Source organism: Lynx rufus, unplaced genomic scaffold (assembly GCF_022079265.1).
Source record: "Lynx rufus isolate CCGP_SWC_20201006 ecotype Redwood Valley unplaced genomic scaffold, mLynRuf1.p SCAF_13, whole genome shotgun sequence".
Classification (NCBI taxonomy): Eukaryota; Metazoa; Chordata; class Mammalia; order Carnivora; family Felidae; genus Lynx; species Lynx rufus.
In genome coordinates this window covers 21,391,605-21,411,833 of record NW_025814827.1, presented here as the reverse complement: position 1 = coordinate 21,411,833, position 20,229 = coordinate 21,391,605, and the positions used below count along the sequence as shown (strand labels likewise).

At 37.0% G+C, this 20,229-nt stretch overlaps 1 protein-coding gene across 2 annotated transcripts in view; it reads left to right on the top strand.

Annotated features, from left to right (window-relative positions):
* UNC13C (unc-13 homolog C) overlaps positions 1-20,229 on the top strand; it is a 585,929-nt gene that overhangs the window by 381,981 nt on the left and 183,719 nt on the right. For both annotated transcript variants that reach the window (XM_047074451.1, XM_047074449.1), the window contains one exon: positions 12,631-12,716. In XM_047074451.1, coding sequence (XP_046930407.1) covers positions 12,631-12,716 — 86 coding nt within the window. The remainder of the gene's footprint in view (positions 1-12,630; positions 12,717-20,229) is intronic.

The window sequence follows — 20,229 nt, the reverse complement described above, 5'->3', positions numbered from 1 at the left end:
TATGTATACTAATCTGTAATTTGCTTTGTTCACATAACACTACCTGCTAGGCATCTTTTTTGTCTCAATACAAGCAGATCTGTCTTATTCTTTTTGATAGTTACATAATGTTCTGTCATTTCATACAATATCAGGATGATGCATCCCATAGTGGGGACTCCTGGGGTACAGGACAAAAGGGAATGGGAGTAACACAGATGTTGGAATTGCATACGATTTGGAAGCCTGTACAGAGTCATGAGATGACTTTTGAAAAACAGATTCAAACACGTCCTAAGTTTTTTACCATTGTTTAATGTTTTCTAATCTGAATGTTTTCAATAAAAATTTTTCACTATTTTAATGAAAATTTCATTATTAGAAAGGTTGGACATCTCTTTTCCTAGGTTTAATAAGCTTTTGTGTTTTTCTTTTTAAATTGACCATTCATCCCATTAGCCACTTTTTTCTAATATTCATCTTTTTCCTGTAGATTTGTACCAGTTATCCCTTTGCTCTTAATACATCTTGCATATATTTTTCTAATGTGTTGTTTTTATTTTAAATGGTTGTTTGGTTGGTTTAAGTGTTGCATCATTGAGGATTTAATACTAATGATTTAATACTAATGATTAATGAAAAACACAAAGTTTTTCAACAGTGAAAATCAAACTTGACATAGATTGGTTCTACACTTGAGAAAATTCTGAGACAGTTTTTAGAATTTTTGTTTTGAAGTTATTTCATTGAAGCTTCCAAATTAAATGAAAATATATTTTAGAAATCACTTTTAGGGTTATTTCATGTGGTAATTATAACCATTAACTGGGGTATACAACTTCTTTCTTCCATTAACTGATATGTTTTCTCTCCATGAATTTCTTATGATGTATGCACATGTTTAGTAGGAAAGTGTGTTGGGTATGTGATGACTCTCTCTCCTACAAGCATCAACTGATACACCGAGAGACAAAGACTGAGAACTTGAGAAGCTAGACAAAGAGTAGCAGCTGAAAAACAGAAAGGTAAACACAAGAACAGGAGAATAATTGAAATTCAGGCCCTATGAAGTAGCGGGTCGAGGTGAACATCCAAGTCATACATATGGGGCTAGGAAGGGATACATGCTAGGAGTGAGCATGAATAAAATACAGATCCAGTTTGAGTGAATTCAGTTCGTGAATGGAGAAAGGTCATCTCTCTCAAACCCTAAAATACAGCTGCCAGAAGAAACATGAATCCTTTCTGAAAAATACTAACATCATCCACAGACTTAAATTGTATAGACATCTTTCACAAGCAATGTCTTTCATTCAATCAAAAATAAGCAGGTATTATAAGAGATTAATATAATAGAATTTAGAGACTCATATATTATAATTTTGATTGATATATTAAGAAATTAACACAATGAAAAAGTTCAGCTCTGACCTTGAAACTACTGAAAGGATCAGAAAGAAATTCTAGAACTAAAAACTACACCAATGAAATTAATAATAATTTAGACCTAAGGAAAGAATTAGTAAACATGAAGATAGTACAGAAGAAAATAACCACAATGAAGTTCAAGGACACAAAAGATGTAAAATAAAGATGGTTTATAAAAGTTAACTATATGATGGGGTATAAAGTAAATCTCAACAAATTTCAAAAGAATTGAATCATTCAAAATGTGCTCTTTGACCTTAGTTTAATTAAGGAGAAAACAGCAACAAAAAGATATTAGGAAATCCAAATAGCTGAAGTTAAGAAATCAAGATTAGATAAATAACATATGGTTTCACTTACATGTGGAATCTAAAAAAACAAAATGAACAAGCAAAAAGCAGAAACAGACCTATAAATACAGAGAATAAAAGGATGGTTGCCAGAGGGGAGGAGTATGGGGCAATGGGCAAAATTGGTGATAGGGTGTGGGAGGCACAGACTTCCAGTTAGTGAGTGTATAAGTCACAGGGATGAAAGGTAAAGTATATGAAATATAGTCAGTGATACTGGAATAGGGTTGTCTGGTGAACGTTGTGATCCATAGTGACAGTGAGCAGAGCAGAGCATAATGTAGGGAGATACTGAATCATTATGTTGTACACCTGAACATAACATAACATTATGTCAACAATACTTCAATAAAAAAAAGATAATAGAACATTAAAATTGCATACATTCCAAAATAGAAAAAAATCAAAATTAAAAATGTGAAATATTTTGATTGGATTAATATGAATATATAACATAATATTATTAGGATACAGCTAAATGCAGTTCCTGAAAGAAATTTATACCTTAAATACACATTAGATTGGAAAAAATCTCCCAAATTACTTATTTAAGTATCATTCTTTTTTTTTTTTTTTTTCAACGTTTATTTATTTTTGGGACAGAGAGAGACAGAGCATGAACGGGGGAGGGGCAGAGAGAGAGGGAGACACAGAATCGGAAACAGGCTCCAGGCTCTGAACCATCAGCCCAGAGCCCGACGCGGGGCTCGAACTCACGGACCGCGAGATCGTGACCTGGCTGAAGTCGGATGCTTAACCGACTGCGCCACCCAGGCGCCCCTAAGTATCATTCTTAAGAATTTAAACAAGAAACAATTTATTAAACCTAAAGAAAATGGATGTTAGGAAATAATGAGCAGAAATTGATGAAATAAAAAACACATAGTGATGTAACTACTAACATTAAAATATAAAATATATTTATCACCCCCAAATTTCTTCACACTCCTTTATAGTCAACCCGTCTTTACACCCCAAGTCACTGGCAACCACTCATAAGTTTTCTCTGTATTTTTGCCTTTTCGATAATGTATTGGAATCATGGTATGTAGGCCTTTGACTATAGCTTTTTTCATTGAACATAATTCAATTGGTACTCATGTGCATTGTTACATGTATTGGTACTTTATTCCTTTTTTTGCTTAAAAAATTCCATTCTGTGAATCTGTCTCCATTGATTTATCCTTTCATTAGTTGAAGAACGTTGATGTTGCAGTTTTAGGTGATTAAGAATTAAGCAACATGTACACGTTTTGTTGCAAATATAGTTGCATTTCTCTTTGATAAATACCTAGAAGGAGACTATTAGTTAAACATATATCTACCTTTATAAGAAATTGCCAAATTGTTTTCCAATCTGATTCTAACATTTTGTCAGCCAAAATGTATCCACATTCTAGCTCCTCTACAACGTTGCTAGCCTTTGGTATTGTCAGCTTTTGTTCTGTTTCTTTTGTTTTCAAGCTGTCCTAGTAGACATATAGTGGTATCACATAAAGTACCTAAAGGCTAATGTTGAGCACATTGTCATGTGCTTATTTTTCATCTAATTACCTTCCTTGCTGAAGTGTCTTTGAAATCCTTTGCCCATTTTTTTAAATTATTGATATTAGAGAGTAATTTATATATTCTCGGTAAAATTCCTTTATCATATATGTGTCTTGCAAACTATTTTCTCCTATATTGTTGCATATCTTTTTATTTTCTCAACAGTACCTTCTAAAAACAGATTTTAATTTTCATGAAGTCTAATTTATGAGTATGCTTTGAATTTTTTGCCTCACATCTAAGCAACCACTGCCTAATGCAAACTCATAAAGATTTTTTACTATCTCTTTTAGAAGTTTTATAGTTTAAGGTTTTATATTTAGGTAGGTGGTCCATTTTGAGGTAATTTTTTATATGTTGTGAAGTATGGGTCGAGGTCTCTTTATTTTTTTTGTATATGGATATCCAGTTACCCTAGCACAACTTGTTGAAGCTACCCTTTCCCTATTTAATTACCATAATATCTTATTGAAAATTAATTAACCTTGTATTTGAAGATGGACTGTCTTAATTACTATATTTCACTGTAAGCTGTGAAGACATGGAGATGTAAATGTTCTGGGTTTTTTTAAATTATTTTTTAATATGAAATTTATTGTCAAATTGGTTTCCATACAACACCCAGTGCTCATCCCAACAGGTGCCCTCCTCAATGCCCATCACCGACCTTCCCCTCCCTCCTAACCCCCCCCCCATCAACCCTCAGTTTATTCTCATTTTTTAAGAGTCTCTTATGGTTTGGCTCTCTCCCTCTCTAACTTTTTTTACAGCCTTTCCCTCCCCCATGGTCTTCTGTTAAGTTTCTCAGGATCCACATAAGAGTGAAAACATATGGTATCTGTCTTTCTCCATATAACTTATTTCACATAGCATAACACTGTCCAGTTCCACCCATGTTGCTACAAAAGGCCATATTTCATTCTTATTGCCACGTAGTATTCCATAGTGTATATAAACCACAATTTCTTTATCCATTCATCAGTTGATGGACATTTAGGCTCTTTCCATAATTTGGCTATTGTTAAAAGTGCCGCTGTAAACATTGGGGTACAAATGCCCCCATGCATCAGCACTTCTGTATCCCTTGGGTAAATTCCTAGAAGTGCTATTGCTGGGTCATAGGGTAGATCTATTTTTAATTTTTTGAGGAACCTCCACACTGTTTTCCAGAGCGGCTACACCAGTTTGCATTCCCATCAACAGTGCAAGAGGGTTCCTGTTTCTTCATATCCTCTCCAGCATCTGTAGTCTCCTGATTTGTTCATTTTAGCCACTCTGACTGGCATGAGGTGGTATCTCAGTGTGGTTTTGATTTGTATTTCCCTGATGAGCGACATTGAGCATCTTTTCATGTGCCTGTTGGCCATCTGGATGTCTTCTTTAGAGAAGTGTCTATTCATGTTTTCTGCCCATTTCTTCACTGGATTCTTTGTTTTTCGGGTGTGGAGTTTGGTGAGCTCTTTATAGATTTTGGATACTAGCCCTTTGTCCGATATGTCATTTGCAAATATCTTTTCCCATTCCGTTGGTTGCCTTTTAGTTTTGTTGATTGTTTCCTTTGCATTGCAGAAGCTTTTTATCTTGAGGAGGTCCCAATAGTTCATTTTTGCTTTTAATTCCCTTGCCTTTGGGGATGTGTCAAGTAAGAAATTGTTGCAGCTGAATCAGAGAGGTTTTTTTTCTTCTTTCTCCTCTAGGGTTTTGGTGGTTTCCTGTCTCACATTCAGATCCTTTATCCATTTTTTTTTTAAAGATTTTTTTTTCAACGTTTATTTATTTTGGGGACAGAGAGAGACAGAGCATGAACGGGGGAGGGGCAGAGAGAGAGGGAGACACAGATTCTTTTCTTTTTTTTTTTTTTTTTAAAGATTTTTTTTTCAACGTTTATTTATTTTGGGCCTGTATCCATTTTTGAGTTTATTTTTGTGAATGGTGTAAGAAAGTCGTCTAGTTTCATTCTTCTGCATGTTGCTGTCAGTTCTCCCACCACCATGTGTTAAAGAGTCTCTTTTTTCCATTGGATGTTATTTCCTGCTTTGTCAAAGATTAGTTGGCCATACTTCTGTGGGTCCAATTCTGGAGTCTCTATTCTATTCCATTGGTCTATGTGTCTGTTTTTGTGCCAATACCATGCTGTCTTGATTATTACATCTTTGTAGTAGAGGCTAAAATCTGGGATCATGATGCCTCCCACTTTGGTCTTCTTTGATATTACTTTGGCTATTCGGGATCTTTTGTGGTTCCATACAAATTTTAGGATTGCTGGTTCTAGCTTTGAGAAGAATGCTGGTGCAATTTTGATTGGGATTGCATTGCATGCATAGATTGCTTTGGGTAGTATTGACATTTTAACAATATTCTTCCAATCCATGAGCAGGGAATGTTTTTCTATTTCTTTGTATCTTCTTCAATTTCTTTCATAAGCTTCCTATAGTTTTCAGCATACAGATCTTTTACATCTTTGCTTAGGTTTATTCCTAGGTATTTTATGATTCTTGGTGCAATTGTGAATAGGACCAGTTTCTTTATTTGTCTTTCTGTTACTTCATTATTAGTCTGTAAGAATGCAACTGATTTCTGTACATTGATTTTGTATCCTGCGACTTTGCTGAATTCATGTATCAGTTCTAGCAGACTTTTGGTGGAGTCTATCAGGTTTTCCATGTATAATATCATGCCATCTGCAAAAAGTGAAAGCTTGACTTCATCTTTGCCAATTTTGATGCCTTTGATTTCCTTTTGTTGTCTGATTGCTGTTGCTAGAACTTCCAACCCTATATTAAACAACAGTGGTGAGAGTGGACATCCCTGTCATGTTCCTGATCTCAGGGGGAAAGCTCTCAGTTTTTCCCCATTGAGGATGATGTTAGCTGTGGGCTTTTCATAAATGGTTTTTATGATGTTTAAGTATGTTCCTTCTGTCCTGACTTTCTCGAGGGTTTTTATTAAGAAAGAGTGCTGAATTTTGTCAAATGCTTTTTCTGCATCGATTGACAGGATCGTATGATTCTTATCTTTTCTTTTATTAATGTGATGTGTCACATTGATTGCTTTGCAAATGTTGAACCAGCCCTTTAGCCCAGGAATGAATCCCACTTGATCATAGTGAATAATTCTTTTTATATGCTATTGAATTTAATTTGCTAGTATCTTGTTGAGAATTTTTGCAGGCATATTCATCAGAGATATTGGCCTGTAGTTCTGTTTTTTTGTTGGGTCTCTGTCTGGTTTGGGAATCAAAGTAATACTGGCTTCATAGAATGAGTCTGGAAGTTTTCCTTCCCTTTCTATTTTTTGGAACAGCTTGAGGATAGGTATTATGTCTGCTTTAAATGTCTCATAGCATTCCCCAGGGAAGCCATCTGGTCCTGGACTCTTATTTGTTGGGAGATTTTTGATAACTGATTCAATTTATTTGCTGGTTATAGGTCTGTTCTAGTTTTCTATTTATTCCCGTTTGAGTTTTGGAAGTGTGTGGATGCTTAGGAATTTGTCCATTTCTTCCAAGTTGTCCAGTTTGTTGGCATATAATTTTTCATAGTATTCCCTGATAATTGCTTGTGTTTCTGAGGGATTGGTTGTAATAATTCCATTTTCATTCATGATTTTATCTATTTGGGTCATCTCCCTTTTCTTTTTGAGAAGCCTGGCTAGAGGTTTATCAATTTTGTTTATTTTTTTCAAAAAACCAACTCTTGGTTTCATTGATCTGCTCTACAGTTTTTTTAGATTCTATATTGTTTATTTCTGCTCTGATCTTTATTATTTCTCTTCTTCTGCTGGGTTTGGGGTGTCTTTGCTGTTCTGCTTCTATTTCCTTTAGGTGTGCTGTTAGATTTTGTATTTGGGATTTTTCTTGTTTCTTGAGATAGGCCTGGATTGCAATGTATTTTCCTCTCAGGACTGCCTTCGCTGCGTCCCAAAGCATTTGGATTGCTGTATTTTCATTTTCATTTGTTTCCATATATTTTTTTAATTTCTTCTCTAATTGCCTGGTTGACCCATTCCTTCTTTAGTAGGGTGTTCTTTAATCTCCATGCTTTTGGAGGTTTTCCAGACTTTTTCCTGTGGTTGGTTTCAAGTTTCATAGCATTGTGGTCTGAAAGTGTGCATGGTATGATCTCACTTCTTTTACACTTATGAAGGGCTGTTTTGTGACCCAGTATGTGATCTATCTTGGAGAATGTTCCATGTGCACTTGAGGAGAAAGTATATTCTGTTGCTTTGGGATGCAGAGTTCTAAATATATCTGTCAAGTCCATCTGATCCAATGTATCATTCAGGGCCCTTGTTTCTTTATTGATCCTTTGTCTAGATGATCTATCTATTGTTGTAAGTGGGGTATTAAAGTCCCCTGCAATGACCACATTCTTATCAGTAAGGTTGCTTATGTTTGTGATTAATTGTTTTATATATTTGGGGGCTCCCATATTCGGCACATAGACATTTATAATTGTTAGCTCTTCCTGATGGATAGAGCCTGTAATTATTATACAGTGCCCTTCTTCATCTCTTGTTACAACCTTTAAAGTCTAGTTTGTCTGATATAAATATGGCTACTCCAGCTTTCTTTTGACTTCCACTAGCATGATAGATAGTTCTCCATCCCCTCACTTTCAATCTAAAGGTGTCCTCAGGTGTAAAATGAGTCTCTGTAGACAGCAAATAGATGGGTCTTGTTTTTTTATCCATTCTGGTACCCTGTATCTTTTGGTTGGAGCATTTAGTCCCTTTACATTCAGTGTTATTATAGAAAGATATGGGTTTAGAGTCATTGTGAAGTCTGTAGGTTTCATGCTTGTAGTGATGGCTCTGGTACTTTGTGGTCCTTTTCACATTTCACTCACAGAATCCCCCTTAGGATCTCTTGTAGGGCTGGTTTAGTGGTAACAAATTCCTTCAGTTTTTGTTTGTTTGGGAAGACCTGTATCTCTCCTTCTATTCTGAATGACAGACTTGCTGGGTAAAGGATTCTCAGCTGCATATTTTTTCTGTTCATCACATGAACAGAAGATTTCCTGCCATTCCTTTTTGGCCTACCAAGTTTCAGTAGATAGGTCTGCTACCACTTTTATGTGTCTACCTTTGTAAGTTAGGGTTTTTTATCCCTAGCTGCTTTCAGAATTTTCTCTTTATCCTTGTATTTTGCCAGTTTCACTATGACATGCCATGCAGAAGATTGATTCAAGTTATGTCTGAAGGGAGTTCTCTGTGCCTCTTGGATTTCCATGCCTTTTTTGTTCCCCAGATCAGGGAAGTTCTCAGCTATGATTTGTTCAAGTACACCTTCAGCCCCTTTCTCTCTCTTCTTCTTCTTTTGGAATTCCTATGATACGGATATTGTTCCCTTTGATTGCATCACTTAGTTCTCTAATTCTCCCCTTATACTCCTGGATTTTTTTTATCTCTCTTTTTCTCAGCTTCCTCTTTTTCCATAATTTTATCTTCTAATTGACCTATTATCTTCTCTGCCTCTCCAATCCGTGGTGTGGCTGCCTCCGTTTTATTTTGCTCCTCATTTATAGCATTTTTTTAGCTCCTCGTGATTATTTCTTAGTCCCTTGATCTCTGTAGCAATAGATTCTCTGATGTCCTGTATGCTTTTTTCAAGCCCAGTGTTTAATTTTATGACTATTCTAAATCCTTGTTCTGTTATATTGCTTAAATCATTTTAAATCAATTTGTTAGCTGTTGATATTTCCTGGAGTTTCTTTTGAGGACAGTTCTTCCATTTTATCATTTTGGTAGTCCCTGCAGTAGCTCCAAACTGCAGGGCACTTCCCCTGTGTTGTCTGGAGTAACTTGTGTTGGTGGGCAGGGCTGCAGTCAGACCTGAAATCTACCCCCAGCCCACCACTGGGGCCACAGTCAGACTGGTGTGTACCTTATCTTCCCCTTTCTCAGAGGCAGGACTCACTGTGGAGTGGGATGGCCCCTGTCTGGGCTACTTGCACACTGCCAGGCTTGTGGTGCTGCTTCTATGGGATCTGGCGTATTAGCCGGGGTGGATGCACAAGGTGCACAGGGATGGGAGGGGCAGGCTTAGCTGGCTTTGCTGTATGTGGTCCCCTGCGGGAGGGGCCCTACAGCACCCAGAGGGAAGCAGGCCCATCAGAGGGATGGATCCACAGAAGCACAGCGTTGGGCGTTTGTGCGGTTGCAAGCAAGCTCGGTGAGGGGAACTGGTTCCCTTTGGAATTTTGGCTAGGGGATGGGAGAGGGAAATGGTGCTTGCCAGTGCCTTTGTTCCCCACTGAGCTGAGCTCTGCCTTCCAGGGTTCACCACCTCTCCCTCCTGGTGTCCTCTCGCTCTCCCCGCACTCCAAGAGCAGAAGTGTTGACTTTTAACATTCCAGATGTTAAGTCCCTCTGGCTGTCAGAACTCACGCAGTCCAGCCCCTCCACTTTTGCCAGCCAGAATTTTGGGGCTCTGCCTTGCCAGGAGGGCTGCCCCTCCACTGCCCCAGTTCCCTCCCACCAGTCCGTGTAGCTCGCACTGCCTCTCCGCCCTTCCTACCCTCTTCCATGGGCCTCTTGTCTATGCTTGGCTCCAGGGAGTCCCTTCAGCTAGTCTCCTGGCAGTTTTCTGGGTTGTTTAGGCAGATATGGGTGGAATCAAAGCGATCAGCAGGACGAGGTGAGCCCGGCGTCCTCCTATGCCACCATCTTCCTAATCCTATCTCCCAAAGGCTTTGTCTTGAAATCTATATTATTTTTTGTTCTTCTTAGTCTTTTGCTTTACCAAGTAAATTTTACAGTCGCTTTGTCAGTTTCCACATAAAAAAAAAATCCTGCTGGAATTCTGATTGAGATTCATTGAATCTATAAATCAATTTGGAAAAAAATGACATTCTAACAATATCTAGTATATCCATCCTTAAGTATAATATATTTCTCCATTTAGGTTTTATTTGGTGTCTCTCCTCAGTACTTTGTAGTTTTCTTCTTATAAATCTTGTTCATATGTTTTTACATTTATACCTAAGTATTTAATAAATTTTTCTGCTATTTTGAATGATGCCATTATTTTAATTTCAATTTCCAGTGGTTCATTGCTAGTATGTAGAAATAATTTTGTGTATTGACTTTACATTCCGTGACCCTCTGAACCAAATTAGTAGCTTTTTTCTAGGTTATTTTTAGTATTCTTCACATAGATTATCATGTGTCTGCCCTAGAATTTTATTTCTTCCTTTGCTATAGGTCTATTTTCCTCTTGTCTTATTTCTTTTTCTTGCCTTTTTCAATCTTTAGGAACACTAGTATAATGTTTAATAGAAGTAATGAATGTAAATATCACTGCTTTGATTCTGATCTTAGCTTGAGACTATTAACTAAAATGTTAGTTGTAGGTTTTTGCAGATTCTCTTTATGAGGTTGAGTTCCCTCTACTTTCTAATTTTCAGAGCTTTTGTTTATTTATCACGAATGAATGTTGAGCTTTGTCAGATACTTTTTCTGGATCTATTGAGATAATAAGTTTTTCTCTTTAGTCTGTTGATATAATAAATTACATTGATTCATTTTTTAATGTAGAACTGACATTGCATTTTGGACATTAACTTCTCTCGATCATGATGTATTACCCTTTTTATATATTGAAGGATTGAATTTGCCATTTTTTACTGAGAATTTTGCAAGTATTTTTGTGAGAGATATTATTTGTTAGTTTTATTTTTGTATTATGTCTTTTTTTAAATATCAGAACACTATAAAGTGAATTAATATGTTCTTTGTTCTTGATTCAAAAAATTAATTTCCTCCTTTTATGAGTTTAAAGCATTCTCATTATGTCATATTACTTACAATTTTGTTACTGCATAATTGTTACATAAAAATTAATATGCCACAAATTGTGATGTTAGTAGCTATCCACGAATGAAAACTGTTGAAATAAATTACTCGCCCAAAGTTATTTTTATATCAATAGAGTAAAATTTAATATTGAAAACCAATTTGTATACATTTAGGTTATATATTCTTGTATCATAGGTGTTCTGAGTTTACTTGATAAATGTACAGATTCTGCATGTTAGTTTTAAAATATCAATTGACATGGGGCGCCTGGGTGGCGCAGTCGGTTAAGCGTCCGACTTCAGCCAGGTCACGATCTCGCGGTCCGTGAGTTCGAGCCCCGCGTCGGGCTCTGGGCTGATGGCTCGGAGCCTGGAGCCTGTTTCCGATTCTGTGTCTCCCTCTCTCTCTGCCCCTCCCCCGTTCATGCTCTGTCTCTCTCTGTCCCAAAAATAAATAAAAAAATAAATAAATAAAATAAAATATCAATTGACATTATTAGGCAAATTGATAGATGGCAGTCGGTAAGGAATATGTGATGAAACATGCCTACTTTTGGTGGCAAGTGGGGCTAGAATAGTCTTATGTAGTGTCAGTGTTGTTGGTGGTGGTGTTTTTCTTATTTGAGGTCATATTGAGGTCATATTAACTTAGATAACACTTTCTATCCCATTCAGGAATGTTACTCTGTTTTGATTTAAACTCAAAAATATATTGAATGTGAGAGCTATTTTTGTTCCTTAACGTATTTTTTGTCTCTTAGTATATATTATTTTTGTATGCGTGTATATATTAAATATTTGTGAGAAAAGAAAGTACTTTCAGTCTTAACATATTGGCATGTGGTGTTTTCAGTATAATGAAAAGACTTGGTCATTATCTTTGTTGGGCTTATATTACTAGGAGCTTTATCATAAGATTGAAAACCCATCCAAACAGAATGGATATTTAGCAGCCATAGTAATCTTAGTCCTAAAGTTTATTTGATCTAAAACACAGAGCTGCTTGGAAATTCTGGAGTCCTGATTAATGGGTTCACAGTGGGACATTTTACAAGAAGTGAGGAGCCTTTCTGGAAATAATTTATTTTCAGCAAAGAGAGAGTGGAAGCACTCAAGCTTGCTTTAAGGAAAATGGCTAACAGATGAATGCAAGGTGTTGTTTTGTTGTTATGCAGTACCAGGGACTCAGAATCATATGCCCTATCTTCAGAATTGAATTATATGAAAATAGAGTGCTTGACCAAACTAAAGGGCTTTTTAGAGCAAACAAACACATAGCCTAAGACATCCATCACGAGCCCCAAGCATCACTTTGGTACTAATGCTACGGAGTCTGTTTTCCCAGCACCAAATAATTGTGTTTATTTCTGTACTCTGGTATGTGGCTTTTTCCCTATGAAAGTTTATAAAGAAAAACCTCATAAATAAAAGTATTTATGAGGTATATAACAATTACTGTGGCATATATGTAAAGCTGTTTTTAGGCACATTTCTCTTTCCGATGCACTAATATATGTGTTTGGTTTTAGGTTTCCTCAAGAGCTGAACATGGGAAAAATAAGCGCTGAAATTATGTGGACCCTTTTTGCTCAGGATATGAAATATGCATTAGAAGGTAATTATGAATATTTATACCTCTTTGAACACATGTTTTAAGTAAATTGTGATGTTAATTTCTTGATCTTAAATGTAAAGAACTGATGGAATAGAACATTGTAATGATTAGTTCTAAAACGTATTTCTACATTATTGGGAAATATAGATCTCAAAGTCTTTTAAAAGCCCTAAAAGCATACATTTTTAATCAAGTTGTCTACGTTGCAGGATCATAATAAGTATTTCACTTGTAGGACAATGCTCAGATGCAGGAATACCTTATGGCAGTTGATTTACCAAAGCAGACCATATTGAAGGCGTGAGTGAGTAGTATTAGTCCAGCAATTTGTCTAGGTAGACTTGGAAATTGTACCCATGGTTATGAAAGTTAGAATCTGACCAGTTTTTAAAAAGACCATGGCAAAGCCATTTATCATGAACTCTGCTCTCAGTCAGTCTAAATCTTCTAAGGGAAATAGAGCTCTTTAAAATAGAACTCTAAGTTTAAAAATTCTATCCATATCCTTTGAGCACTCACACTATGGTTAGAGTTAGAGCACTGGAAACCAGACTAGAGTTCCTGTCCTCTAGGAACTTATAGTCGAGTAGCAAATTTTCTTTGCATTTGTTCAACAGTATATTTTGAACTCCTAGATGCTAAATGTCCATCACTATACTCAGTGTGGAGTATATAGCAGTGAACAAGACAGCCACGGTCCCTGCCCTCAACAAAATTATGGAGGGTAGCCACAAGAAGTATGGGGTGGTCAAGTCTAATGATGATAGAATGTTTAGAGGAAAAGCACCTAAATCAGATTTGGGACATGGGAGCAAGGTAGGCTTTCTAGAGGCACTTAGTCTGAGGAAGTGTTATCTTGACCAAAACCTGAAGTATAAGTAGGCGTTAGTTCTGGGAAGAGATGAGCAAGAAACATCTCTTTCATGTCCTGGCAGAGGACAGACTGTTAGCAGTTAGAGTGAGTACAAGGTACGTTCATGAAAATCGCACTCAGCAGGCCCTATGAACAAGACATAGCAAGAAGAGAGTCTGGAAAAAGTAGCAGGGACCAGCATACAGGACCTGGTGGGATGTGGTGAGAAGTTTAACTCTCTGCGAAGACAAATAAGAGATAATGAAAGGATTTCAGAAGTACATGTCTTGTTCAGATTTGCAACTTAGAAAAAGCATTTTGGCTGTGATATGAAGAACAGATTACTAGGTTAAGACTGGTACAGAGTTCATGCTCATTGTATCATGTTGTTGTTTTTATTTTTGTTTTTTTAGCATTGCTAAAATGTAAGCATGTTGCTGGGGGACACAGAGGGAACATACAGACGTTTTTGTTATTTGAAAAAGAAGGCACACAGTAGATTTTAATATCCAGTTTTCTGGTAAAGTCCAGCTCTCCCACCCACAAATAGAGAGGTTTTCTGTCTTTAAAATTAAACCAGACTGTTGAGAGGCACAAACTCCTTATTCTTCAATAAGGTGTTTCTTCTCCATTGTATTAGTCAGCCTTGTTCTCTCTACTTCTGCGCCTGCCTCCCACCAACTACATCCTTTCCTACCAATCTCCTTCAGTTTTCTCTTTGAAATTCAAGAGTCTCTTAAGTCAAATGGGGAGCACCAGTACACTAGGCCACTAAGGTTCCTCAGCTAGCATGTACTCCCTTCTTTTATTCTTTACACTCTTCCACTCTCCTCCAATGTCTGTCAGGCATCTCAAACTTTGTAAGATCACTAAAGAATTCTTAATGTGTCCTATAAAAACCTGCGTCTTCCCATTGTACCCTGTTGCAATATTGGCATAACCATTCACCCAGTTCCTCAAGTCATGTGTGGGGTTTTTGTGGGTTCTTTTCTTTTCCTCAGCACATTCTAAGTTCATTCCTGTCTTTGGGCTTTTCCACCATCTTGTCTATTGCCTTGACTTCTCTCCCCACCAGTCTGTCTTCGTAAGCAGCCATGTGTGGCTCACTTTAACATCATTCTCTTGGGATCTAAAGTCACTGCCAAGAATAACCTTATTTTAATTGTCTGTATAGGAACTAATTACTATCTTTTATTTGTGTATTTATGGATGTTCACTTGATTCCTTCTTAACAGTCTGTCTTCCTTACCACAATGCAATTTTTTTTTTGCCTAAGGTGATGCCTACAAAATAGAAGCTACTCAGTAACTACTTGTTGGGTAATCCCAACTCACTAGATTAGTGAGCAGAGGAGGAGACTTCCACTTGCGACCTCTTTTACCATGTGGTCTTGGGAACATTCCAACAAGTCAACATCTTTGTGTGTTTTTCATGATGTGAAAAGTTCACACTGGATCACAGTGCCCAGCAATGCACAGGGAGACTCCTGCCCACATTTCAGAAGAATTTGATTATTAGGAACCATTCCCAGATGGCACTACTTGCTAGGACACATTTTGTTTAGGCAGGTTCTCTCTTTGCTTATGTAGTAACATTTGTGTAACTATCGGATATTTTATGTTATATTTACTTTAAAAAACAAGCAGTTGCTTTAGAGAACTAAGCATAATGTTTATGTTAAAGAATTTAAAATACCAAAAATTTGGTGTTTGTTTGCAACAACATTGAAAATAGGAATGCTAAAGGAGAGCATCTGTAACTTTGATTAGAGGCTTGGTTAATAATTTTGTGTAGGAACAGTATCCCCAAATGCTGAGATTGTATCATCAAAAATCATCTCCAAGATCATTCACACATATTTTTAAGAAGGCATGGTAAATATAGTAAGGGAATACGTTGGGTTGCAATTAATGATTTATGCAACTTCTTCTTCTACCAGATGAGAAGACTTTTGAGTGCAAAGATTTTTTTTTCAACCTTTGTATGCATTGAACATCAAGAGAAAGTCACTGTGTGTTTGTTTTCTTGAAATGAATCACAAAGGAGATAATCCTATAGAAACAACCTTGGAGACAAGAATAACTACCATGTTCAAAGTTAACATTTGTGGTATTGTTAGTTGGGAGGCAACAAGATACCTGAGACTGGGAAACCCACCTTTAGAAAGCTTTATCACTCATGGGCTGAGCAACCCTGGAAATTAGTGCTTCTTCAAACCTTGATTTTCTTTTCAATAAAAAAGGTGATAAGAGTCCCCAGGTTGGTGTGAGTATTGCATGATAGGTTAAATGTGCTTGGCAAACTTGAAAGCACTGTGCTAACGGGAGGGGACCATTATTATTCTATACAGGGGAAAAGATCTGTCAGAGTCTCAAAGCAATCTCCTTTATGGGTCATTCAAAGTTTAAACCTCTAGGAAAGTGTTCACAAATGCATGTGAATCTGTCCACTTTCTCTCCCTTTTTCCTTTACACTCTTTCAGTCTAATAAGTGCTTCAAGAAAAAGACTGTACCTTTTTAAAAATGTGGCATGAATAATAATCACTAGAGAAAATGAAGACTAACAGCCCCTCGCAGAGTAGAGGGCATGTACTTAAAAACATTCATCTGGCAGGCTTTTTGCACATTGATAGTAATGTTCTTACTTGCCCTACTTCCCTTCTAAAATGTTAAACTTTACTGACTATGGAGTAGTGCTTCCAGCTCTTGACCTAGAAAGACTCTGTGTTGGCATTAAATAATTTGGGCTACATAGTTCGACTTGTGACTAAAGCATCAGAGCCCAACTTGTGAGCAACCTGTGATGAAGTCAGGTCAACAGAGAAGAGCCAGTTAGATAGAACTTTTTAACCTGTAGCTGTTTGCAGCATTTTGCTTTTCTTCATGAACTCGTCACCTGCTGTAAAAGAATTAATCTAATTTAAAATCAAATATCTTTTCTCCAACTTCACTCAATCTATATGAGCCAAGTTATTTTGTTTTTTAACCCTTGACATTAATCACCTTACAAGCTTGATAAACAGTAATTCATTTGATCACTATGGTGATAATTCATTGAATGAACCCAGAATAAATGATTTTACCAATTAAAAAGAAAAAAAAGATGAACTTTCTGTGGAAAAGAGAGCATAGGAAGGGGGAACATGGTGAAACAAAGTTGGTTTTGTGGAATTGTTTCTTTTTTTTTTTAATTTTTTTTTTCAACGTTTATTTATTTTTGGGACAGAGAGAGACAGAGCATGAACGGGGGAGGGGCAGAGAGAGAGGGAGACACAGAATCGGAAACAGGCTCCAGGCTCTGAGCCATCAGCCCAGAGCCCGACGCGGGGCTCGAACTCACGGACCGCGAGATCGTGACCTGGCTGAAGTCGGACGCTTAACCGACTGCGCCACCCAGGCGCCCCTGTGGAATTGTTTCTAAATAATTTATTCTAAAAACTCTTGGAGTCTTTACCCTGGCAGGTACAAAATGTAGGTTTTGTAGTAATTTAGACCTAGGTTTGGGTTCAGACTCTGCTACTTTCCATTAACTTCTTAGCTCTGATTTTGGACAATTTATTAAACTCAATAAGCCTCACTTTCCATCTTTGTAAACAAGTGGCAAAAATACCTACCCCATAAATTATTGTAAGAAGAAATAAAAAGACACAGAGGTATGGAGATAAGGGGAATAATTTCCTACAAAATAATACTCAACAAATACTAGCCATAATGACAACCTTAAGGATTATAATTTAGTAAACAAGAACTTGGAAATGATTTATAATACCACCAAAGTGTTTAGATGACTATTAGTGACTAAAATGTTTAATTGGTAATTCCTATTGACTGCAGACATTGTGTTTGTCATGTTGATATGCACAGATTTGGTTGCCTGCCAATTCTTAAATCAGGACAGTCCTGTTCAGGGTACTGATTGTATAACATATGTCTGTGTCTTCACAGCCTTTATTAAGAGCAAACCCTGCTAGGCCCCAAGATAACAGCCAGATGGTAGATTGGGTCCACAAGGATTCAGGTGGTTTCTAATTAATAGCTCTGTAAAAGAATGTTTGGGATTCTTTTAAACACTCAGTCTTAAATTGGGGTTTGTGGCTGGTCTTCAAGTCATGTTCTGAAATTTGCATCCACATTTAGGAGGGGGTAGGATAGGAGAGGGGTGCCTAAGGCATTGGTCACATTCTCAGATGAATCGTTGAATAGAAAAAAATCACTGAAAATAAATTGGTTAAAAATTACTGTTTTACTTTAATAACTTAGGCCAAGATAAAATTAATTATAATATGTAACACAGAATCATCTTTCACCTGGCATTAGTAAAGTCTCTCATATCAATGCTCCTCAAACTTTAGTTTGCCCAGTAGTTACCTGGGAATCTTGTGAAAACACAGACTTTGACTGAGTAGATCTTTTACGGGAGGCAGGATTCTCTTCATTTCTAATGTAATCTGAGCTGATACCCAGCTGGTTGGTGTACCACACACTGAATATGGCCAGGATTAAATGCTGTAGTTAAAGTAAAGCAATAGTTCTGGATATTTTGCCTTTTTATTACTGACCTTGGTTGTCTGCTACTAAGTTACGTTGAATCTCACCAATGGGTGAAGATTCTCAAACCTGTTTTTGTAATTTTTCAGCAGCTCATCGTCCTAGTAAGCCGAACTATTGCTGCTAATTCTTCCTCAAACTTTCCGTTCACCACCTTGTCTTAACTTATAAATTAAAATATTTGCCTGTTGAGTACCTTCTGAAAGTTCTTTACTCCCTTCATATTTATTGTTATGATCTTCTCTCGAAAAAAGTATGATCTCTCTTGCTCTTCACCCAAATGTCAGGCCACCCTGTGCATTTAAGGGCATTGCCCTTGACATTGTAGCCACAAAGACAAGGAGAACACAAAGGCATGGTTACATCGTTACTGGTCTTGTTGACTACCTTGACTATACCAGAAGAACTGACTTGCCCCATGAATTTTGCTAACCTCTCTTAGGGTATTCTCATACTTAACATCTTTCTGCTCTACCTCATGCTTAGTCTACTTCAAACCATTATTTCACACTTATCACCTTTCTGGTACACTTGTCAGCAGTTTTCTGCCGATTTTCAAGTCTACCCTCACAAGCCACTGGTTGTCAATTTATCTTGATCTTCATTTTTTTAGTAGAGAAGAGTAGTTTCATACTAATTTCTACATTGAATAAAATCTCTCTAGAAACAATGGATTTCTTTTTTCCACTACTTCCTACTTTGAATCTTCCTGAATGTTATTTGAATGACAGAGATTAAAACTATACCTAGGGGCACCTGGGTGGCTCAGTCGGTTAAGCGTCTGACTTCAGCTCAGGTCATGATCTAACGGTCCGTGAGTTCGAGCCCCGCGTCGGGCTCTGGGCTGATGACTCAGAGCCTGGAGCCTGCTTCCGATTCTGTGTCTCCCTCTCTCTCTGCCCCTCCCCCGTTCATACTCTGTCTCTCTCTGTGTCAAAAATAAATAAACGTTAAAAAAAAAGTCATTAAAAAAAAACAAAAAAACTATACCTATACACTATGCCCGTATATACTGTACCTATACACTTCAAAGACTCTGGATGGAGCAGAAATGGAAAGCACTTTGTAAAGGATCTCTCTGGCCTCCTTTTCTTACAGCAATAATAGTCAACCTATTTGTTGTTGTTGTTGTTTTCCATTATCTAACATTCTTCAAAGGTCCATGAGTAACAGGGATGCGAGTGTTTCTTAACAAAGGAGAGAGAGCACATGTCTTTCCCTCATCCTGTTGAAAATTTTCAGTATTACTCTTTTCAAGAAGCCAATGACTTTTGGGGTGACTGGGTGGCTTAGTCAGTTAAGTGTCCAACTTCAGCTCAGGTCATGATCTCAAGGTTCGTGGGTTCAAGCCCTGCGCTGGTGTTTGTACTGACAGCTCAGTGCCTGGAGCCTCCTTCAGATTGTGTCACAGTCTCTCTGTGCCCCTCCCCTGCTCACACTCTGTCTCTCTGTCAAAAATAAATAAATATTAAAAAAAATTTAATTAAAAAAAAGAAACATATGACTTTTGAATGATTCAAAAAAATAACATAATACTTATTTGTGAAAATATTAGCTTGGAACAGACAATGTCTTGTACCTAGAAAAAAAAAATTCTATCCTCTATTTCATATGACTGACAAGTCATTTTCCTATTCTAAAAGCTATTTGTTAAGATTTAGGTACTTTAAGAATGACTACCAGAATACCACAGAGACAGTTAAACAGTACTGGAGGACACTTTCACTTTCCTGATATTATAAAATAGCATTAGTATCATTCCATTTGCCTAAGCTAAAAATTGGGTAGTCAAGGTTGACTTCTTTCTCTCCTCTGCATCTGATTAGCAAATAGATACTATAAATTCTATGTCTAAATTCTCCTCCATAATCTTCTTCTCTATGCTTCTCACTATTGTCCTTGTTTAGATACACATATTTTCTGCTTTCACTTTCATTGATAGGGTTCTTCCTTTCTAGATGCCTCCCTGACCACTGGATAAAGGTCACATTCCTTAGCATAGCCTGAACCAGTACCTTACTCTTTTTTCTGTACCTAGTTTTAGCCCTAGTGTTTTATGCTATAGCTACATCCACATGTTTGAAATTTCTCTGAAATCCTCTTAAAAGTTCC